The sequence below is a fragment of the Mustela lutreola genome, chromosome 3 (genome assembly GCF_030435805.1).
Source record: "Mustela lutreola isolate mMusLut2 chromosome 3, mMusLut2.pri, whole genome shotgun sequence".
NCBI lineage: Eukaryota > Metazoa > Chordata > Mammalia > Carnivora > Mustelidae > Mustela > Mustela lutreola.
In genome coordinates this window covers 184,652,915-184,676,783 of record NC_081292.1, presented here as the reverse complement: position 1 = coordinate 184,676,783, position 23,869 = coordinate 184,652,915, and the positions used below count along the sequence as shown (strand labels likewise).

At 47.9% G+C, this 23,869-nt stretch overlaps 1 protein-coding gene across 3 annotated transcripts in view; it reads left to right on the top strand.

Annotated features, from left to right (window-relative positions):
* Nucleotides 1-2,158: 2,158 nt before the first annotated feature.
* The window catches only part of SMARCAL1 (SWI/SNF related, matrix associated, actin dependent regulator of chromatin, subfamily a like 1), a 60,292-nt gene continuing 38,581 nt past the window's right edge, over nucleotides 2,159-23,869 (top strand). The window contains exons 1-9 of one of the 3 annotated variants that reach the window (XM_059168100.1): nucleotides 2,159-2,416; nucleotides 3,752-3,786; nucleotides 4,207-5,090; nucleotides 5,872-5,922; nucleotides 9,377-9,610; nucleotides 11,987-12,037; nucleotides 16,669-16,855; nucleotides 20,168-20,318; nucleotides 22,896-23,054. In XM_059168100.1, the coding sequence (XP_059024083.1) occupies nucleotides 4,265-5,090; nucleotides 5,872-5,922; nucleotides 9,377-9,610; nucleotides 11,987-12,037; nucleotides 16,669-16,855; nucleotides 20,168-20,318; nucleotides 22,896-23,054 (1,659 nt within the window). In that variant the 5' untranslated portion in view covers nucleotides 2,159-2,416; nucleotides 3,752-3,786; nucleotides 4,207-4,264. Of the gene's footprint in view, nucleotides 2,558-3,751; nucleotides 3,787-4,206; nucleotides 5,091-5,871; nucleotides 5,923-9,376; nucleotides 9,611-11,986; nucleotides 12,038-16,668; nucleotides 16,856-20,167; nucleotides 20,319-22,895; nucleotides 23,055-23,869 lie in introns of all 3 variants that reach the window. The other 2 variants (XM_059168099.1, XM_059168101.1) reach the window with 2 other exon arrangements.

Genomic DNA, 23,869 nt, shown 5'->3' with positions numbered 1-23,869 from the left:
CTGTTGGCAAAGCAGATGTAAATATTAAGTGGTACCTGATCATACCACTTTCTGAAGATGATTTTTCTTTTTCTTTCTTTCTTTTTTTTTAAAGATTTTATTTATTTATTGGACAGACAGAGATCACAAGTAGGCAGAGAGGCAGGCAGAGAGAGAGGGGGGAAAGCAGGCTCCCCGCAGAGCAGAAAGCATGATGCGGGGCTTGATCCCAGGACCTAGGGATCATGACCTGAGCCGAAGGCAGAGGCTTCAACCCACTGAGCCAGGCAGGCGCCCCTTTTTTTACTGAATTCTTATTTTAATTTCCCATTCTTAGGATTTTAGAAAGTTAGGAGTTAGAAATGTAATCGGAACTCCCAATGCTAGACCTACTGAACTGGGGACTTTGAGGGATAAGATCCATAAAATCTGGGATCTGAGTTCCCCTGGTCCACATGCCCTCTTAGTAGATATCAAAGGGCAATCTGTCGTTTTCCAGGAGAGAAGACTGAGCATAATAGAGTGAAGTCACTGTTATATAAACAGGGGCAGACATGGGTGAAAAGCATAGCACCCAACCTTCTTAGCAAATTAATGGACTCTGTTGGGGGACTGGAAGGGCAGGGGAAAGTGTTCATTAGTTTCTGTTCATCTGTATAATAGAAAGTTCATGCTGGGTGTAGAGAAATGAAAGACCAAGAAGATTTACCTCGAATAAGAGCAACATCCATCTGGCATCTGTTTTGGGATTTGGCGGTTCACTAAGCATTTCTCTTGTCTTGTTTTGATCCCCAGCACAAGATTCGGCAAGGAGGTGGTGTTTTCTACCTTAACTTTGCAGAGGAGAAAATGAAGGCACAGTCGCCGTGCTTAAGTGGCCATAGAAGAGGTAGAGTGAGACTGGCCCACTTTCTAGTACTTAGTGCCACTCAAGTGGGCGAAGACAGGCCAATGTCTTTATAAGTTCAAAAAAAATTTTTTTATATGTTCCAAAAATGATTTTGTGTTTCAAAAGTCAGACAAGTTCTATATGAGTATTATAAGAAAATCCAAATCATTCAGGAAAATATAGGTTAAAAAGAAGAGTGAGTTTTGATGTTTCCTTTCCAGACATTTTTCTATGAGTTTACCTGCTTTTATAGTTAAAAGAGCCTCCTTTCCTCCCTCCCTTCATTCCTTCCTTTTTTTTTTTTTAAGATTTTATTTATTTATTTGACAGATAGAGATCACAAATAGGCGGGCGGTGGGGGGGTAAGCTCCCCGCTGAGCAGAGAGCCCAATGTGGGACTCCATCCCAGGACCCTGAGATCATGACCTGAGCCGAAGGCAGTGGCTTAACCCACTGAGCCACCCAGGTGCTCCCCTTACCTCCTTTTTTTGAATAGCTCAATATATACACATTGTTATACTGTGTTTTTCTTAAAATTATGTCTTGGCCATTTTTCCAAATCCTTAAACAGAGACCTACCTTTTTGTTTTTAAGTGAGCCATGTTTGAAAACTGAATAGCAACATTCATGTACACTGACAATAAAGAAATATTATATTTACCACCAATACGTAATAACTGAGTTGATTGTGAGAAAAGGGGTATTGATGTTCAGAAATGGGGTAAACTGATTCTAACAATGTCAGTTTAGTAATTTCCCCTGAAGAGTGGGGACTTCAGAATCACAATCACAGCTAGCCTAGCAGAGCCTTGAAAAAAGTTAGCAAAGAGTTGTCTTAGTTTTCCCACCTATAAAATGGGAATACTAAGAACACACGTTCCATAAGGTCATCGTGAGGATTAAAAAAGAAAATTTACATTAAATGGTCAGCACAACAACCGACGAAAACAAATGGCGATTGACGCCGCCAAAGCTCCTCGTCCGGGAAGGTCAGGTAGGAGTTGGACAACGGGTGGGGCTTAAACGGCGAGGTGATCAATACCTAGAACTGATGCTCCAGGAGATTTTTTTTTTTTTTAAGAGCTACCAAATCAACCGGGCGCCTGGGTGGCTCAGTGGGTTAAGAGCTACCAAATCAATGTCTGGGATGCCCCTTGGGACAGCTGTGACCCCGAGACTCCAGCTTTGGAAACCTCAACTTTACAGGCTTTCAAGATGTGGTGTTTGGCTAAACCTTTGTGGAAACAAAGACTACAATTCCCAGGCTGCATCACTAGAGCCCCGCTCGCCCCGCTCACGTGGTTGCGTATCGCCTAATCATCTTCAGGCTCTTGCCCGGAACTATAGCTCCCAGAAGACCTTGCAGCATCGGTCCCGCTCTCCCGGCTCGTCACTCCCACTTTGCGAAGCGTAATTGCGGCCGCGTTGCTCATTGGGAAGCGTAGTTCTGCGGTGACCGGACCCCTCCCCCTCCGGGCCCAGGCGCCGCAGTAAGGCGGACGAGCTGGCGGCGCTGGAATACCTGCCGTTAACCGCGCACCCGGAAGGGTAACCTGGCTGGGGAGGGGTCTGGAGACGCTCCTGGGGTCGGGGTGGCCGGCAACGTGATTCGAGTTCCACGCCTGTATGGGTGAGAAGGCGGACGAGACCAAATGCCAGCCAGGAAGAGGGAGTGGGCCAAGGGGACGGGTGAATCCAAGTGGAGATAATGGGGGTGGGAGTGGGGCGTGGCGCTCCCTTATGGCCTTGCCTGTCCGAGGCGCGCGCGCGCGCCCAATCCGGTGGAGCAGGGCTGCGGGCAAAGGGAGGCGGTGGGGAGTCTGGGTGGTGGGCTGTCTTTAGGGTTTGGGGCCGACTAGTGAGATTTCTTCATCCTCAGGGCCTCACCTCCCCTGGCTCCTGGAGGCGGTGCATCCGGCCTTGGGTCTGGGGAGTTTGGGGGTGTAGGGGAGCCCTGGTTGGAAAGTTAGGAGTGTGTTACCCAGGGAGCCTAAGTGCTTCAGCTCTGCCCCGGGAACAAAGCCTTTCCCAGATCCTTCCTTATGGGTGGTTGGAGGAAGTGAGAGGTCTCTGGAGGTACCCCAGAGAGGTACCATGGACACTCCATATGTTTTGGAGCTCTTCCCAAAGGGAGTCTTCAGCAGCAAAAATAGCTTTGAACCCTCTCGGTCTCAACAGTGCTGCTGGAGTCATCCCCATGTCATCATTGTAAGCATTACATGGCAGTAGGTTGGATGGAGGCTCAGTCTGAACCAAGCCAGAGAAATTGGGGTCCAGCTCCTTGGTTCTAGAATATTGTAAAAGATTGTATGGTTCATAGAGAAATATCCGGAGTAAATTAATTGAAAAAAAAAATCAGGATACAAAACAATGTGTGTGTATATGTATGTGTGTATATATATATGTATGTGTATATATACACACATACATATACAATGTACATTTATATTTATACATATACACATATATAATATACATATAATGTACATAATGATCCTTTTTTGTGATAAATACTCATATCTCCTAAATATGGGGCATGTATCTTTGGATATTAATAGGAAAAACAGAATAAATTAAACCACCAACAGTGCTTCTTGATGGGTGGTGAGATTACAGATTAATTTAACTCTTTTTTGTACATCTTTTTGTGGCATCTGAGTTTCCACAATGAGCATGCACTACTTTTTTTTCCCCTCATTTTTCCAAAAAGTCACGGTTGCTTCACAATGGTGCATTTTGAAGGGGAGGCAGTAAGGCTCACTGCTTTGTGGCTTGCACCTGCCACCTGCAGCTTGGTTTGCCAGAAATGATAACAGGATTGAATTAAAAGGGTGAATTTAGTGTGCAGTCTACATGAAGCTAATGTTTCTTTCCTTCTTCCAGCTTGGCAGGAGTCTGTTAGCAAGTGTCTCACCATGGTATGTGGTTGTTTCGGTCTATGTCAGTCTAATCCATTACTGTTTCAGATGTCATCCTTCTCATCTGATAGATGAGGTTGCACTGCCTAACTTCCTTGGGGTCTGCTCACTCACATTGGCTGGGGGATGAGGGGGAGAATAATACTACAGCTAAAATACCTGCTTAGTTTTGCATTCCATCTCACCTTGCTCTTTGCTTTTTGTCAGGGTCTTTGTTTTAATATATGCTACTTACTGTCCCTGTGTGTTTGGGGGGTGCGGTATGTGTGTGTCTGTGTTCAGTTATAAAAGAAACCTTTCACATGTCCCTTGATTGTGCAAATTGTGCATTTCCTAGAGAAAAGCTTTTTAAAATCAAGGTAGGAGCATGAAAAATAAATATATTTAATGTTTATTTCAATATTGTTTTTCCTTTCTCAGCTTCTGCCAAGTTTCTGATTAAAGACTGACGCCCCTGCATAAGCATTTCCCTGTTAAAATGTCCCTGCCTCTTACAGAGGAGCAGAGGAAAAAAATTGAAGAGAACCGGCAAAAGGCTCTGGCCCGGAGAGCTGAGAAACTATTAGCAGAAAAGCATCAGAGCGCAGGCTCTGGCTCCTCCATTGCCACCAACTCTCCCCAGTCCAAGCAGGGCCCTCTCTCAAACTTCCCCAGGGATCCTTCTAAGCCAGAGAACCATGGTGTCATTTTCAGGCAACAGAATCTCTGCAGTTCATCTGATGGTGACCAAAGACCTCCTAATTCCCATAGTTTTCATCTAAGCACTCCAGAGCAGGCAAAGGGGATCTGGAAGAGGCAAGATGTGCCCACAGCCTGCCCGAGCCACAGCCCATCAGGTCAAATGACTCACACTGCTATCTCTCCTCCCTCTGCACAAGGTCCTCCAGAGGGTCCCAGCCAACAAATGTTGGGTGGTCCATTAGGTAAAGGTCATCCTCCAGCTTCACAGGAGATCAAATCCACACCCGTTGCTAACACAACTCAGGAGCCTTTGTCCAAAGCCAAGAGTTTCCAGAAGACACTAGCTTCTTTCTTTGGACAGCCACCCAGGGATCCTGGAGTAGAGGCCAAGGCAGTGAGGCCCTCCACCTCAGGGCAGAACATTTCTGACACCAACTGTGGTTCAGGGAGTGTGACACCTGGGACAGAAGGAAGGCACCCACAGAAATTGGGGGCCTCACACCACAAAGCAGGAAGCTCCCAGGAGGGAAGGTGCATAAGAAGTGGCGATCGCTTCCAGGTGAAGATCGGGTACAATGCCGAGCTCATCACAGTTTTTAAGCGTCTCCCCAGCAGAAGTTACGGTAATGAGGCTTCCGTCTTGTTCTTCACATGGTTTTTGTTTTTTTTCTTTTTTCTATTTTTAGAATCTCTTTTAATCTAACAGTTTCTCATAAATATGAAGAGAGTGCATTGGCACATTCTGTCCGTCCAGTTGTTGAAATTTTTGTTTTAGCTCATGTTTCCTTTTGTAATAGACGTTCCTTCCAACAGCTGCCAAACTTGGGGGCTGCCGCATGGCCATATGGAGAAGGGATGAATATTTACTGGGAGGCCAGTTCCCCCCCCCCCCCCCCCCCCCGTGCTTTGTTTGTGTTGTAGCACTTAAGCATAACAACAGTTTTTTGAGAGTAAATGTTAATTCCATTTTCAAGGCAATAGGGCTGGCTCAGTAAGGTGAAATAAGACGCTTGAGTTGGTTCCTATTGGAAGGGCAGAGCCAGGCTGTGCTATCTCTACAACAGCCCAGAGGGCCTGTTCTTTGTTCAGTGTGCCTGGCTACACTGGGTCCCAGAGAACTTGGATTCTGGTCCCACCTCTGTCCTCTGCCCCGTTAGGCGAGGCCATAAGGTTCCAGGGCCTGATGCGTTGCACTATGTGGAGTTAATAGCCCCGTCCTTATTTGTATTTGCTCTTTGTCCCCCACAGGGAATCTGTACAACCGTAGTGGCTCTCCATTGACTGTTTTTCGAACCGAGCACTCATTCATTCATTAAACCAGCTTTTACTGAATGGCTCAGTACAACTCAGAATGACAGTCATCAACCCCATTATGGGCAACTAAGTACTTCTGTTTCATTTCAGATCCTGCCACCAAGACGTGGAACTTCAGCATGACCGACTATGGTGCCCTAAGTAAGTAGGCACGTCCTTGCCCTGCAGGCAGGGAAATCCTGGTATTGGGCGGCCCCTAGAGCAGCAGATGTGGTCTGGCTTATGGTTTAGATGGCATTTAGGGCACTAGCCCAGTGCCCTTCTCACTCACGGCCAGCCTACTGAGGCAACTCCCTGGGTGAAGGTCACTGTATTAACCAAAGCCAGCACTTACTGGAGCCACTCTGCTGGGTTGTTCTAAACCCCTCATACAGGCATACCTCGGAGACATGGTGGGTTTGTTTATAGACCCCCACAACAAAGCAGGTAGCACAGCAGAGTGACTCAGATGACTTTTGGTTTCCCAGTGCATATAAAAGTTACATTTACATTATACCGTAGTCTGTGAAGTGTGCAGTAGCATTATGTCTGAAAAAACAGTGTACAAACCTTAATTTAGAAATTGGTTGCTCAAATGTTACAACCATCACCTGAGCCTTTGGCAAGTTGTAATCACTCATCCCAGATCACCATAGCAAATGGAATAATGATGCAAGAGTTTGAAAGACCACAAGAATTACTAAAATGTGACATAAAGACAGGAAGGGAGCAAATGCTTTCGGGCAGATGGTGCCAATAGCCCTGCTCCGTGCAGGGTTGCCACGGACCTTCAGCGGGTAAAGATCTGTGACACGGCACAGAGCAGTAAAATGAGGCATGGCCTTATACACTAACCCTTCTACCTCTCACAACACCCGTTTTACAGATGGGGAAACGGAGGCCCGGAAAGGGTAGGTAGCTAAAATGGGGTCACACAGCTAGTGAGGCATACACCTGGGATACAGACCCAGACAGCCTGACCTCCGAGCGCACATTCCCACGGGGCTCCTGGCTCCAGCCATGACCACCCTGACAGGACTGCTCAGCGGACAGCCACGTCCTCACAGCCCTCTGCACGGTCAGCTCACCTGCACGGTAGGGAGAAGGGGTTGCCTGGGCAGGCGCCAGTGGGCCCCTTTAACCCAGTGCAGTCAGCCGTCGGAGCTCTCAAGGGGCACCCCTCTATCTTCCCAGATTTTGTGGACTCGTAAACGAAGGTTTCCATCAGCCCTTGGAGCCTGGAGCCTCTTCCTCTGCCAACACGTCAGCCCTGCGTGTCCGGGCCTCCCGTTTTCCGCCTCTCCTCCCGCAGCCATTTCACTCCTCTCTCTTTCCCCACCCAGTTCAGACAGGGGAGAGGTGAAGATGCAGGACCGGGAGGTCACTTCTTTGCAGGTGTGGGGCCTTGGGTGGGAGTCTCTGGAGTCGCCAGCACAGCTTCTGGGGGCAGAGGAGGGGCAGCCCCCTGCACAATTCCCTGTGTCTCTCCGTGGCATCCACTGCTTTAAATGTGTGGCATCGGGTGGTGTCCCTTGCTTGGTAGTTGCTAGTGACCTTTTGCGGGGGAGGGGGGTGACACTCCCTTACTGTTATTTTAATCCCTGTGTTAGGTGCTGGGAGGGGGAGGGCCTGTACTCCCGATTAAGACTGCAGGTTTCAACACCTGCGTTTCTCATTTTTGCTCATTTTAAACCAGTGATTTCCACGACCGTGGTTTTTGTTTGTATTATCGTCTTTCTACTCCTGTACTCACATTGCATGGGGACTTGGATAACTTCTGGTTTTACAGGTTGATTTTGGTTTTCCTTGTGGCATAGCTGCTTTTCATAATGCCCTACATCTTTTTTAAAAACCGGTTATTAGGCACAGAATTCTCTGTATAGCTTTCAGATGAATGTTACTGATTATGAATTAGTTAGCTCATTTGTGTCCTTATCAGCATTTCACACACTTGACTTGCTGTCTACCGAGATGTCCCTTAAACACTGGTGCGATGGTTGTGGGTTCTGCATTTATCTCTGTTCTTTTTTCCCCTCTGTTGAAGTATAGCTGACACACGGTGTTACATTTGCTGCAGGTGTACAACATGGGGATTCCACAACACTGTGTTGGTCTGTGATCAGCACAAAGGTAGCTCCCCTCTGTCCTTGTTTAATTTTCAGATAGGTTTATTGTGTGCCTTCCTAGTAGGTTATCCTTTTTATCCGTGTAATCAGTGTAATATGTAAAGACTGTCAGTCTTTCTGTCATTTTGCTTTCGGCATACCTGTGGATTTTGCCTTTTTTAACCCTCCTGTACATACATTGTAGAACATGTGGAAAGTATATCGTCTTGCAAAGAACAACAACTACTCCCCCATAATTTCCTTACTTAGTTAACCACTATTATTATTTGATTTTCTCCTTCCAGACTTTGTTCTGTGTGTTATAATATACACACTTTATCTACATGATATGATTTTTATCTTGCTGTTTTTTACTTTTTATCTTACTTTTTTACTAGTGTTCCAGCAGAAGCATTTTTAATGGCTAATTCCAAGCAATGGCAATACAGGTATCCCCTATCAGATACTTTGAGCCCCAAGAAAATGATTTCATACTGTTGAACTAATATTGGTTTTTGTATTTTTGTAACTTTTTGCTAAAAAAATTAATGGTTGTATAACATTCCATGGTATAAATATGTCATAAATGGCTTCAATCATTTCCTTTTTGCTTCACTTACCTTTGCTCCCGGTTTGCGTAGGATTAAAGTTTCAAGGAGTAACTTTCTCCATAGATCTCTGTATTTTCAGTTGTTAGTTTGGGCAGATTCCTGGAAATGGAATCATTATGATCACTGTTTAGGACTCTTGTTCCAGATTACCAAATTGTCTTTAAAGGTTTTATTCCCAGGTAGCAATGCAGAGAACTGGTGGTGGTTGTTGTTTTTTAATCTTGCACATTTGATGAATAAAAATGACTTTTTATTTCTTTTTATTTCTCTGATTATTTGTGAAGCTGAACATTTTTCCAGGTGTTTGTTGCTCATTTGCCCCTCTCTTCTGAGTTCATGACATCTCGGTCTTCTTGCATTTTGTGGTCTTAGTATTTTCTCAAGTGCTGGCTCTCCTCAGATTTCTTGCAGAAGTCTCGATTCGGTAGTTTTGCATTTCAATTCCCATTTCTTTGTTGGTTTAGACAGTTTAGTTTTACCTCATCAAATTGACTAATCTGACAGTGCAACCCATAACAGATAGAATCGGGCTCAAACTGCATTTATGGGCTGATGGTTCTGTGTCTCTTTCCCTGGCTCTCCAAGCAAGAGCAGCGGTGACCTGGGGGTTGGGTTTGGGGACTGATTCCCGGGCCGTTGGCTTCAGTAGCTTCTCTGACCCAGCAGCATCAATTACCCATTGAGTTTGTACATCTTGGTGAGCCCCTCCTTCTCCTGTCATTTCTGAGTTGCAGGTTTTGTAACTTGAACACTTGGGGAGCAGACATTACATTCAGTAAAGACTGGACGTCCTGATGCCCCAGCGAAAGCTCACTTGCAGGCCTTCCTGATCGAACTGTGTTTCTTCCCTCCCTGTGTGGAAGTCAGCCACCTTGTCACATCTCTCCTTTTCTTCTGCAGTGAAAGCAGCCCAGAGCCTCCCCACGGTCACCCTGCAGCCTTTGGAAGCGGCCGAGGACAACAGGGAGTCACCCTCCACTTCTGGGGTAGCCCAGACCTGCCTGCCTTTAGCTCCCTCGCTGGCCTTTGTCAAAGGGCAATGCGTGCTCATCTCCCGGGTCCGCTTCGAGGCAGACATCGGCTACTCCGAAGACCTAATCGCACTGTTTAAGCAGATGGAGTCCAGAAATTACGGCAAGTAATTGGCTCTTGCCTTATTCCTAGGCTACATGATGGTCTGTGATCTCTGGGCAGGTTATTTCTCTCTCTGTTTGAATGTTCGGAAATGACTGTTGTCCCTTAAGAGAGCTTGAAACACAGGCATATGCCATAAAAATAAATACCCTTGAGTAGACTGAGTCCATGGTTGTCAGATTTGAGCATGCATTCAAACTGCCTGGGGGGCTTGTTAAAGCAGATTGCCGAGACCCACTCCCAGCGCGATTGCTGGTGCCTGGTACCCACCCAGAGATGCTGACTGAATTCATTTGCGTGGCCAGAATCGAACACCACTGGCCCAAGCAGAGCAGTTCTGCTTTATTTTTTGTGTGGCTCTTTAGAAAGTGCCCGGTCAGAATCAGGATCTGAAGTTGTTTTGGGATTTGGAGCTGCTGGGTCTCCGCATCTTGGGCCGCGTCACTACAAAACCACGTGGCTTGTATGGCTCACTGATCTTCCATCCTTGAGGTGGTTTTAGTCTTTTCCTTAGGTAAGTAGGAAGCAGACCCTTAACACCTCCTGTTTCGGAGACCTGTGTTCAGGCGGTGTTGGGGGGGCAGCTCTCTAGAATTACTTGCTCTGTGAGCTGTCCTCCGGGTTGGGGCTCTTTCAGGAGGAGGGCGATGCCTGCTATTACATTTGTGTTAACTCCCAAGGGCAGCCTGCTGATAGGATTTAAGGGAGAGGGGCCGGGGCCTGGCCTGAGTCATGAGACGGGCCACACGCACGAGAGCCAGCATTCTCTGCCTCCCCTGCTCCCTTGGGATTTTGGCTTCAGTGTGGGGTCGGTCGCCCTTACAGGCCAGTGCAGATGGCCTGTGTGCATTCTCCAAGTGGGACCTTTGAAGTCACACTCCTGATGTGGCCTGCTCTGCTGGGAATGTGAATGACTAAAATATCTACCTCTAGTCCCCCCCAACTGAGATATGCAGAAACCGTGACTGGATTTTTTTTTTTTTTTTTTTTTTGGCCATAGCTACTCTTTAAAGACTTTCCCGTTTGCTCTTCTGCCCCGGGTCAGGATCGGGCTGTTGTCAGGAGGAGCCTCCCATGCAGTTCCCACGTCAGGAGTCATCTGTGTGCCTTCGATCTGTCAGATTATATCCCCGCTACCTTGCTTTTTTCCCTGACACCAACTCGCTGTGTTTGTGCTGCTTGGTCCTTCACCACCTGTCCTCTCAGTGGTCATGCAGAGAAGACTCAATGTCTTCGGGCCAGAAGGCCTTTATCTGGTGGAAGCTGTCATGATTTTCTCAGGAGGTAGATCAATAAGAAAACTCTAGAAGAACTTAGCCGGTGCTGGGGACTGAGATGCTTGCCTGTCTTGGTCAGTATCGGATGTAGTGTGTGCTACATGATACGCATCAGCAGAGGGTTTCCTACTAATAACAACAATAATAATTTATAATGGCCAGCTTGCTTTTGAGGGCTCACTGTTTACCAGATACATGTTCATAAGCGTGTTAATTATTTATTTTTTTTGAAGGGGAGGTGTAGAGGGAGAGAGAGAATCTTAACCTACTGAGCCACCCAGGTGCCCCATCATAAACATTTTTTTTTTTTAAGATTTTACTTATTTGACACAGAGAGAGACATCACAAGCAGGCAGAAAAGCTGACAGAGAGAGAGGAGGAAGCAGGCTCCCTGCTGAGCAGAGAGCCCAATTCGGGGCTTGATCCCAGGACCCTGAGATCATGACCTGAACCGAAGGTAGAGGCTTAACCCACTGAGCCACCCAGGCGCCCCCATCATAAACATTTTGAGGCAGGGGCTCTAACGTCCTGATTTTTGAGGTGTGGGCACTGAGGCCCAGAGAAGGTACATAATTTGCCCAAGGTCACACAGCTAGGAAATGGCAGAGCTGAGATTTGAATGTTGGCTGTTTGTCCTCTCTGACAATGTGCTGCTTGTTTCTGTGTAAATTGAAGCTAATAATGGTGCCCAGCTCTTGGGGTCATGAGGAGCAGAGGAATGGCACCTGTGAGTCTCTTGGCACTATGCCTAGCTTAAAGTAAGCACTGAATAAGTGTAAGCTACTATTATTACCCCCATCTTGGAAATGGAGGGCATTTCTGACTTTCCGAGCCATCCCTGGTCACGGATCCCTGTAGGTCCCCGTAGGACCCTCTGTCACTCCCTTAACAGCACAGTATTCTTGGGGTGTCTGCTTGTCTTTTCTCCCCGAATTCTGTGGCAGCCTTGAGGGCAGGTACTCTCTGTTTCTGTATCCCCAGTGCCAGGCCCAGGACTAGCCACAGCGGCCGAGCTTACTGGAGATTTCTAGAACCGGGGAATGAATGATGCATCAGGAGGGTACAGGGTGTCACACTTGCTTTTTTCCTGTCATTGCAGATGTCAAGACCAGGAAGTGGAACTTTCTCTTGGAAGAGCACAACAAACTAAGTGAGTTGCCTACCTTGCTTTTTTTATATCATGCTGTGTTAAGCTTTCATCATCTGCTTTAAGTTTAACGTATTTTAGAGGAAGACCGCCCCCCCCGGCCCTGACTTCCCGCCTTTGGTAATTTCACATGCTCGTGTGCAGGACAAGTGAGGGGGAAGATGTTTCCAGGCAGCTGAGAGGGTGGCTTTCCAGCCGCCCACAGACGCAGGACCCCCTCTTCCATCAAGAGTGTGGCTGTACGCATCAAATTCCTAAGGCCCGTGAGACAAGTATTAGTTGGGGACTTTGGGCATCAGACATGAACTCAGTTTGCTAGTGTAGATAGGAGCCACTGTAGATTCCCTCTAAGAACAGGCTCTCGTTTTACTTTAGAACCAGATGACCAGGGAGGGTCAGAGAGTCTGCGTGGTTATGGGCTTTGGAATAGGCCTGGGTGCACACGCATTTAATGAGCACTTTGGAGACTGACCAAGGAAGGGGTGTGTGTACGGGTGTCAGTACAGGAAGCAGAAGCCAGTTGGGGCACACCGTTCGTCTCTGTGCTCTGCATGGGCGGGGCAGTAAATTCTAGTGTGCCTGAGAGAGGGGAACGTGGGCACAGCTCTGCCTGTCCCGGAACACCCATCTGTCACCCATCTACCAAGCTGTCACATGCCCACAATGGGTTCGCAACTGGCACAACTTATGTTCCTCCTGCTTGGACCCCTGAGGACTCGTTGGGCCTCCCAGGTAGTGGTGGTCCCAGTCAGGCCCGGAGACCCAAGCTCCAGCCGAGGAGCTCCAGGTCGTTGCCCATCTTGCCCAGCAGGCCAGGGCTGTCAGCAAGAGGGAAGAGCTGGGTTTCTTCCCTCGGTCTCCTCGTGTGATTTACAAGGTGAAACCGGGCAGATGATTGAACATTCTGGGTTCCCTCGTCCTTCCCGTGAAAGAAGGAGTCTCCAATCCGTATCTGCCCTACGGACAGAAATTCAGTATAAGGGAAGTGCCTTTGAGTCCTTGCAGAGAGACTTGCTGCAGACTCAGGGTTCAGTTTGAATGCAATGAGATCCTTATTTAGTATCAGCAAAGGCTAGCGGCGGCAGAGACGATGCCTGACGCGCCGAGAACCCGTGGCCCTGCTGTTTGGAACTTGTGATTTGCAGCGAACTGGTTGGCCAGACCTGAATTATTGATGAGCAATGGGCCTGAGTGTTTTCTTCTTGACCCCTTGTTTTTCAACCACAGAAAGACATATAAATATGTGAGCCATAAAGACTGACTTTTGTGGACCAACATGTGAAGCAGGATATGGACAGTGTTAGCAGAGGATTGTAACGAAAAACCATGGCTTGCGACTCACATGACGTTATATAATGATGGGTCCACATCTTGTGTGGGCCATAGACTTTGGAAGGTCTGAGGGGAAATGATGGATTCTTCACCCAGAAATATGCACATAATGGCCACACACAAAATTTTGCCTTTTATATTAAGGACTCTAGGGGTCTGGAGTTAGGAGTTCTAGAATTAGGGCTCAGATTGCTGTTTTACGTGTTGGCCTGTCAATATAGTGTTTTATAGAAAAGAAGATGGATTCTTTCCACTTCGTAGAGTGTGAAAAGCTTGAACTCAGAGAGAGAAGCCTGTTGTTTTCCCTTCCAGGAGCGTTGCAGGGTCACAATAAAGTCCATGATGGAGATCAGGCCACACGGGTGATCTTGACTTTGTAATGTGACCCATTTGGAAACATAGAAGCCAGACCTGGGAACAAGAGGCTGAGGATATGAGGCACTGCCCAGTGACCCAGCCTAGTCCCGATACCACTGCTCACAGACCGTAAACCTTGGGGGCCCCACGACTCCCCTCACCCTGGGTCTTGTTCCTGACCCTGAGCTAGTGAGTGTGTGCATCTGAAACTCATTAAGAAATGACAATAAGACCCCCTGAGCATATGAATGGCTTATTTTATATCAGCAAGGTATATCTAAGGCAAATCTAAGAGTTTCCCTCCTCCCTCTTTTTTCTCACCGACTTGAGGCCATTTGCCCACAGTGAGATTGGCAAATGGCCTTTTGTTTTCCCTGGGCTGTCACAGTCCAGAAGGGTTCTGCATCCCCCTCAATGGTCTGGTCTTGTCAGCTGCTATTTGAAAACATGAGCATCTCTCTGCTGTGTGGCTCCCTAGCATTCTGCCAAAGAGCTGTTTCACAGAAACGATTTCTAGATGACTCATGAAGCCAGACAGCACACTCCTGTCATCTTCCAGCACCTGGAAAGGACATCCGTGAGCTGGGGGGCGGTCTCAGAAACACAGCCGCGCGGCTGAACTGGCAGCACAGGGTTCGGGAGGCAGGAGCTGGCGGGAGACAGAGCGGAGGTTGCTTTTTCCTCCTGAACGGCTGGAAGAACATAATGCTCGCCGAGCTCCACATTTCGCACCAGCCGGATCGTCAGGCCTTTTCTAAGCTTCCATCAGGTGTGTGAGTGCTGGTGATCAGCAGGATTAAAATGAAAATGGTTTCTGAAAGCACATGCGGTGCTCGGTCTCCCGAAGTGTGCAGAAATCAGCATGTTCAAATTGAATTTGGAGGCATAAAATGTATTTCTCCATCAGTATGGGAAGTCTTTTTTATATGAAAGCCACCAGCCTCACCTAATTTCTTACCGTGATGATTTTGTTCACCCAAAGCATTTCCAGAAATAGCTGGTATATACATTTAGCGAAAAATGGAAGTGGATTTAAATATATTGAGAATACAGAGAGACTTAAGGTAGTGGTAGATGGCCCGGCCCTCCATGTTCAGATCAGTATTTGCTGTGGTAGCCAGCTGATGGTATGGCAGAGAACTTGAATATGTTGTGAGCATATTACATATTTGTGTATATTACATATATATATATACATATAGCATATTACAACATAATCAGGAAAACACATAACTGTATGGAGTACAGAACCAACAACCGTAGAGTTTTGAATAATATTGGAGAAGAGTGAAATATACCCAGTTTCTTATTTGGTTCCTTTTACCAAGTTCCTGGAAACAGCCCCTTGGAGGATGACAGGGACTCCCAGGGCTCCCACTTAAAGGTAAAGAATGAAGAGAGTCGAAGGTCTGCAGACAGTAGTTACTCTCCCAGGTAGACTTTCCAAAGGACAGTGGTAAAAGGGAAGGATATCTCGAAAGCCACCACCCATAAGACAGTGGGCTGTAGTCGATGGGGAGTAATTCTACCACTAGGGATGTCTAGGCCTGTCATCTTTAATTTTTAACTTACCTCTTTCCTCCCCCCAGAATTATCTGTTTTATTTGTATCTCTGGTTTATTCTTTCTCTGTTTCTCTATTAAATAAAGGGGCTTTTTTTGTTCCTTTCTTAATTTTAAAATCAGATGAGGCTAAATTCCTTCAAAAAGCAAAATCATTGAAATTAATTTGCTTTCATTTCATGAAGATCCCAAGTAATTTTTCCCTTGAGGTAATGGGTCCAACTGGAAGGAGAGAGTTCCCCCCCTCTCCAGAGGAACCACTGGAACCACTCTGGAACCACTCACTTGGAAGGGAGGTAAAAACCCCTAAGTACAAGCTTTAATTAAAGAGTGAGAGTAATGATCACTCCCAGTAATAGTTGAGACTCTGAGCTTAGCAGAGCTTGGTGAGTTATTTCTGTGAAGATAATAAAGACTTGAGGCTTTGTAGGCTCTGTGGTCTCCTATGTGCTCAAGTCAGCCACTGCGGCAAGCCCGCAGCCATAGATGTTCCATAAGCAAATCGTCATGGCCGTGTTCCCGTCACACTTTGTTTACAAAAGCAGGCAGTGGGCCACTTTGGCCCACAGGTCTTAGCTTGCCAACACCTGCTTTCGAGGGCGGGTGGGGTGCTGTCAGGTTACCTCCAGACCAAGGGACTTGCCAGCTGCTTCACCGCTGACGTCACTGCTCAAACTCCCCTCTCTCAAGGGGAGATCTGCATTCTCTTAGGGAAAGGGTCACCAGGGTGCAAGGCCACTTGTATTTTTATCATGCGGTGGGCTTTGGCATTGCTACAGTTGTCTGTAAATAGCCCTCCTATCCTCCTGATCTTTGTTGGAAACACCTAACAGCTGCTCTGAACAGGGCACAGCGCACTTCCTTGCCTGTTAGCTGCAGGTAACGTCGAGTTCTCATGTTCTGAAACATCAAGACCCAAAGAAAACATGAAGAGAATGGAAGCAAGACAAGATTATTCATTCTATACCTTGCCCTTTTTTTATGGGTCTTCAGGGACTGATTTTTAAGAATGTGGGACCTTACTTATTTGAATGGGAATACTAAGATAATTTCTTTTAAGTTACTTTAGGTCAAAGAAGAATCAGTCACAGAAACATTTTGCAATTCTTCCCAGCATCCGTGTAGTGTAAGGAATCAGTCTGGCATTCATGATTGCCCTCTTATTTGCAGGAACTAGGAGTAGAGAGGGAGCTTTAGGCCTCTAGGCGTATGTACTTGCTCAGGATATGACTGTCAGCCCTCGGTGTTCTCTCCAGTTACAGTTTTGAGAAGGTGACACACGGCAGAATTCCAGTCACTGAGCTCTATCTCAGAGCCCCTTCACGGTCCTTCGCTCTCATGGTCCTTAACCTCCAAGTCACACACCTCTGTTCTCCTTCCTAGTCCAGAGCGTGCGCTGCCTTCCGCAAGTTCAGCTGGACCCTCTGCCCAAGACACTCACCCTGGCATTCGCATCGCAGCTAGAGAAGACGTCTCCCTGCCTCACAGAACCCATCCCCGAGGCAGACCTTTCTGGAGTGGACCCCAAGCTCGTGTCCAATCTGCTGCCCTTCCAGAGAGCGGGAGTCAAGTAGGTTCTTGGGTCTTCCTCTCTCCTGGACTTCGTGACTCACACAAACTGGGTTCAGATGCTCCTCCCTCTTTTAAGAACACTCATCTTGCGTGCACATCTGGAAGCATCTAGGCACTGCGCAACCAGGTGTGCTGTAAGCAAAGCCTGATTACAACCATTGATTTCAAATTCCATGAGTTAATCAGGACTCTAGATCGCAGGTGTGCAGAAACCCAACTCAAAACGGGTTTAAGAAAAGAGATTTTTCAGTGTGCGTAGTAGAAAACCAAGGGTCTCCAGAGATCTCATCAGAACTCTCTGTCCCACTCTCAGTTTGGCTCTCTCCTCTGTTTGCTTTGTTCTCAGCCAGGTGCTCCTCAGGTGTGGCGGCTAGGGCACAGCAACCCAGTGGAAGCTCTCTTTCCTGATGGCCCGACACTGAAGGGCCTGGAATCTGGTGCCCATGCCAGGACCAGTCACTGTGGCCTGGGGACTGGGGAGTCTTACTGGTGAGATTGGATGACAGACCCATCCCTGGAGCCAGCTGGTAGGGCCCCAGTCCCCAAGTTACTTGGACTGAGAGTGGAAGGTGTTGGTTTTCCAAAAGAAAGGGTGTTCTTATTATAGACAGAAAAGAAGATAGGCCCACATCCTGACCTGTCCTGTTTTCCAGAGCTTCTTGGGAGAAGCCAAATGACAGGTTTGAATTTGCCTTCTAGTGAAAACACTGGAGGCCAAGGAGAGGAAAGAGATGGTAAGAGCTTCATCTGTCATTCAGCAGTGTGGCTGGGGATGTAAGCCAGGATAAGGAAAGTAAGTCCTTGTGGACCTGGTGAACAAAGACAGCCTGCCCACAGGCAGCCTGCTCATGAGGTTTTGGTAAAAGCTTGACCACTGTCTTGGAGTTTTGTTCTGAGGTTTGGGCAGTCACACCTGCATTCCCGTGGTCCCAGCTCTGTTCACACCCTTTCCCTGGGTTTCCCTCCCAATTCCATCTATCTCAGATAACTCGCTTTGCACAACTTCATCTTGCTTGAGAGGTTGCCCACCCCCAGCCATGGGCAGCCTCTGTCTCTGGTGCCCAAGCTCCTCTGGGCCCCATTAGAGATCCTGGGCCCGTGTGGTACATGCTGCCTTGCCAGTTAAGCCGTCACCGCCAAGAGGCTCTGTGTGGAGCCCCCAGGCCTGATGTGAGCTTGAACCAGAGCCCGGCCAGCACTTCTGTCTTTTCCCTTGTGGTACTTACAGCCTTTCTTCGAAACTTCCAGTTAAATCCAGATATTAACTGTCATCCTTTAAAGACCAAGATTTGGGTGTTAAAGAACAAGGTCTGGCAGTTCCAGACCTTTAAGGGGAAAACACCCTTAAATTTATGTAGTAAAGTCTCTAAGATCTAGATCAGGTTCCTGTAACGTCTAAAACGTTCCTTTGAGCAAATGAGTGAGGTGAGACCCAGCATGACAGTCATGTGCCCAGAGTCACTGAGCTTCCAGGAGTGGAACTGGAGCTGAAAACCACGTTAAGTAATGATGAGCACAGCCCCTGTGGTCCTCCAACTGCCCTGTCGGAAATGTTCAGCTTGTTTCTCTGTTAGGCAGGCATTTCCTTTGTTCTTTTTTGTCCACTTTGTTCCTTAGTTGGGCTACTTCAAAGCAGGGAAAAAGGAAAGACCACAAAATTCAAGGGTCTGTTCTGCTTTGAGAATGCCTGGATGGACAAACCACAGGGACGAAGCCAGTGGCCGAAGCAGAGGGTACTCAGGTGTGTTGCCTAGGTGCCCCCCCTCCGCCCTGGCGGTCAGTTCTGTAAACTAAAAAGTGAGGTAAAAAATGAATCCCCCATCTGTGTGGCAAATCAATCCTGGAGATAGCCGAGAAGATTTAACCAAAGCACATGTGCCGAGAAGAGGCTGGGCCTGTCTGAGAGGCGAGGTGGCCCCACTCTGAGCTCACTTCCTTGCCACTGAAGTCATGTGGTGGTCACAGCCGGCGGTGCAGAGGGTCTGCTACCTGCCCTGGTGGGCCATCGTGGTCGCTGGGGGTCAGAGCAGTGCTGTGACGTGATGGATGTCATCCGCCGAGCCTAGGAGGCGGCTCCCGCCCCCCGCAGACACGCTGCTCATTTTGCTGCCTCTGCTGAGCGGGCGCTGGCTTTCGGAGGGCGGACAGCTCAGAGAGGCCCCTGCAGCTCCTGTCAGCCGTGCTTCTGCTGATCAGAAGGGGCTACACTTGCTGCCTTGGTGGTGTGAGGAGGAAAGAAAAAGGCCTCATCAACTGGCTTATTCTTGGGTTTCTGGGCGAATGATCAGTTTTTGAGAAATTGAGATGGAAGAGGTGCCGGTGTTTGGAGCAGGAGACCAGACATCTGCCACTTGGGATCTTTTCCCTTTTCACTGATTCATCCGTGAGTCAAGCAAGTCCTTTTTAGCCTTCATCTTGATTGTTTTTCTTTCTGTGGGGTAGTAGTTAGAAGAGAAACACTTCCCAGCATGTACGATGGTGCCAGGCCCTGTAGTCGGTGTCCTAAACATGAACTCCGTTAAACCCTGACCACGGTCTCTGGGGCAGGCCCTTTTATTCCCATCGCATGGCTGAGGCACTGAGGCACCAGGAGCTGAGGTAACCTGCGGGAAGGCACCCAGCTGTGAAGCGGTGGAGCTGGGATGCCCCCTAGGCCACTCAGGCTCCCAGAGAGTGGAAGAAGGTGCCCTTCTTCACAAAGCGTCAGCAAGAGTTGTCATGCTGGAGGGCTGAGGGGCCCCAGCAGCTGCTGGCGGAGGAGAAGCTGCTGAGGCTGGTGCTCTCTGGTAGGCGGACACCCTGGTGCTGTCCTTCCCTCCGCCTCTCTTCTGCAGCGCCCTCTGTCTTTGCCAGCTCCTTCCCTTTGCCTCTGTGCATAAATGCCCTCTCTGACCTTGAGAAAGTCTGCTTTTGATGCCACTTTCCTTTCTAGGCATACCTCTCATGCGAACAAGGCCATCCCTCCTGGCCCCTGTTTAGGGGCTGCTTCCGAATCTCCTCTCTCACTCCCCCAGGTCTTGCCTGCACCTCTCAGAAGCTCCCTCCCTTGGCTTGCTTGACCCATTTGCCTCTAGAGCCTCTCTCTACCTTTTGACTGCTATTCCACGTTGTTCCTATTTGGACTCTTGAATATTTTTTTACTGTCATGCTGGCCCCTGCTGGCTCCTGTCTGCCCTTTCCCGGGGAGCAGGGCCCGTGCTGCGGACTGCAGTGGCCCACACCAAGTGGTATTGCTTTACGTGGTGGCATGATGGCGGGTTAACCCCTGACGGATGCGCCATGCCCCTATCCTTCCCTCGTCTGCTTTCAGTTTTGCCATAGCGAAGAGAGGCCGCCTGCTGCTGGCTGATGACATGGGCCTGGGGAAGACCATCCAAGCCATCTGTATCGCAGCCTTTTACCGGAAGGAGTGGCCGCTCCTGGTGGTGGTCCCGTCCTCTGTGCGCTTCACCTGGGAGCAGGTCAGCCCCCCTTGTGTTGTGATTTTAACCAGAAAGTGTCCTCAGTGTTGAAGCAGTCAACTAACACTTTGGGGACAGGGCCTGGGGGGGCTTTAGAAGATCCTGTGTCAGCTGAAGGAGGAAGGGAGAGGAGGTGGCCTTCAGAGGCCAGACTCTTGGTTTTCTGAACTAGAATCAGGTTATGCCCTTAGGGAAGAAAGCAGAGGGGTTAGGAGCTCAGACTTGCCTCCGTCTGGCAGCAGATGCTTCCTGAGCACCTCTCTTGTCCCTGCTGCTCCCCCTGCTTGCCAGTACCACACAGAGGTTTCGTAATGGCTGCCTCCTTTACATCCCTCGATCCCATAGCAGCTGTGTGAACTTGGATGCAGTCGGTATCAACCCTGTTTGTAGATGACAAAACTGAGTCTCACCGAGGTGAAGCAGCAGGCTCACTGGTAGTCAGACCTTGAAGGGGCATCTTCTGAGTTGTCGGCTCAGGTTTTGTGCACCTGGAGAAGGTGGCGTGGGCAGGATGGTCACTGTCAGCCGGTGCCGTTAGAGCTGGAGACCCCGATGTGGACACCGCGTTAGCACTCGGCCGTGAGCTTTGCCTTCCATGAATCCAGGGATCAGAGAGCATCTGTGAAATGAACACCCAGAGAAGCAAACCTAGTGGAGAAAGGAGACCTAATTCATCGTCCGTAGCTTTTCCCAGCTCTCTGCTCTTTATGGCAGCTGTCCACTTCCTCACACGTTGGCTTCTTACTAAGCTCCCCCATGAGCCACTCGTGGAGAACGGGCAAATGTCAGACGTGCCCTTCCAGCTGAAGAGAAAGCAAAACTTTAAAAATGTGCATCACAGCAATACCTCTTTTTTTTTCTGTCCTTGTGACCTGAATTCCACCACTGCCTCTAGAAATGAATAGTTCAACACATATTTATTTGATGTGGTTAGGTTCCCACAGCACCCTCAAAAATTCTCAAAAAAAAGAAAAAGAATCAGGCAGTCACTTAGAGCAGGACCAAAACTGGAGGAAGAACTAGCCCTTAACATCACCATAGTGTCAGCCCAGGGACCTAGCCACTGACATGCAGGTACCTGGTGGCCTTCCATTGTCTCCAGGCACTGGCTTGGGCGAGGGATGGCAAGATTGCAGGAGAGCAGGTGATAAATATTTAATTTTAATTTTAATTTTTTTAAATTTTTTCAATTTATTTATTTTCAGAAAAACTGTGTTCATTATTTTTTCATCACACCCAGTGCTCCATGCAATCCATGCCCTCTATAATACCCACCACCTGGTACCCCAACCTCCCACCCCCCCGCCACTTCAAACCCCTCAGATTGTTTTTCAGAGTCCATAGTCTCTCATGATTCACCTCCCCTTCCAATTTACCCCAACTCCCTTCTCCTCTCTAACACCCCTTGTCCTCCATGATATTTGTTATGCTCCACAAATAAGTGAAACCAAATGATAATTGACTCTCTCTGCTTGACTTATTTGTCATTATCAGTGTCTTTGGTATATACCAGCATCTGCTAAAAATTCCTTTATAATATTCCTCCTAAAGCTGGTGTAGCCACTCAGCCACTCTGGAAGATAGTATGGAGGTTCTCAGAAAGTTCAAAACAGAGTTACCCTACGACCCAGTTATCACACTACGGGGTATTTACCCTAAAGATACAAACGTAGTGATCTGAAGGGGCACATGCACCCAAATATTTATAGCAGCAATGTCCACAACAGCCAAACTATGGAAAGAATCTAGATATCCATCAACAGATGAGTGGTTAAAGAAGATATGGTATATATACACAATGGAATATTATGCAGCCATCAAAAAATCTTGCCATTTGCAGCAATGTGGATGGAACTAGAGGGTATTATGCTGAGTGAAATAAGTCAGTCAGAGAAAGACAGTTATCATGTGATCTCTCTGATAGGAATTTGAGAGGCAAGGTGGGGGAGTCATGGGGGGGTTAAGGAGGGAACAAATGAAACAAGATGGGATCAGGAGGGAGACAAACCATAAGAGACACTTAATCGCATGAAATAAACTGAGGGTTGCTGGGGGCAGGGGGATAGGGATAAGGTGGCTGGGTTATGGACATTGGGGAGTGTATGAGCTATGGTGAGTGCTGTGAAATGTGTAAGCCTGATGATTCACAGACCTCTATCCCTGGGGCTAATAATACATTATATGTTAATTAAAAAATAATTTTAAAAAATAAAATTTCTTCTAGAAAGAGTCCATTCTTGCGCTGCAGAAACTTGCCATCTAGTTGGATATTCGAGGTCTGAAATCCACAGACAGCACAGTGACTGCTAACAAGTGCTTCCTTACCAAAGGCAGGCCGTGTGGTGTTAGCGGAACGTGAAGGAGCAGATGAGTGGGAGGGCAGTGGAGGTGATTGTTAAATTTATGGGCCTAAGGGTGCCAGCAAATACAGGGGCCTGTGGAGAGAAAGGCGCCGAGTTCGTTTTTCGGGAAGCGTTAACATTGTCTACTGAGAGGGCTGCTCATGGGTGGGCTGGGGTCCCAGCTGGCAGCTGCCGGCCAGATCCCCGAGGGTTCCTTCTCCCCTGTCGTCCCCAGGCCTTCCTTCAGTGGCTGCCGTCTCTGAGCCCGGACTGCATCAACGTCGTGGTGACTGGCAAGGATCGCCTGACGGCTGGCTTGGTCAACATTGTCAGTTTCGACCTTCTGAGCAAGTTAGAAAAACAGCTAAAAACCCCCTTTAAAGTTGTCATCATTGTAAGTGACTTGGCAGAGTCTTTAAGCACTTTATCTCTGGGGAAACTTTCTTCTTAAAAGCTCCAAGAACTTTCATGTCTGTGCTCTCCTGGAGCTTCTCTCTGTTTCTAGGAGAATAGAAATCACTGTCTTTATCTTGTGGGAAACTGGCATTTTACTCTTCTCAAATAGCAGTTCTCAACCCTGGCTACATATTAGGATCTCCTGGGGAGCACTTTAAAAGTGTCATATATTTACTAGGCCTGAGCTGGGGGGTTGCAGCCCATCTCCCTGCCAGGAGGTCATGGATAGAGGCCAGCTTGGGGCCCTGGGCCCTCGGCCTGAATACTAGGGGCGACTGCCTTCATCTGGTGGCCTCTCTTGTCCAAGTGTCTCACATCAAATAGTAAATTTTTTTCAAGCCAAAAAAGAGACTCCCTCCATCCCCTGTTAAAAAAACTACAGCTGACCCTTGAACAACATAGGTTTGAACTGCGTGGGTCTGCTCATAGGCAAATTTTTTTCAATAAATACAGCACAGTACGGTAAATGTATTTTCTATGTTTTTTTTATTTTTTTATTTTTTATTTATTTATTTACTTTTTTTAGATTTTATGTATTTGACACAGAGAGATCACAAGTAGGCAGAGAGGCAGGCAGAGATAGAGAGAGAGGGAAGCAGGCTCCCTGCTGAGCAGAGAGTCCGATGCGGGACTCGATCCCAGGACCCTGAGATCATGACCTGAGCTGAAGGCAGAGCTTAACCCACTGAGCCACCCAGGCACCCCTCTTATGTTTTTTTAAAATATTTTTTTCTCTAGCTTTATTGGAAAAAT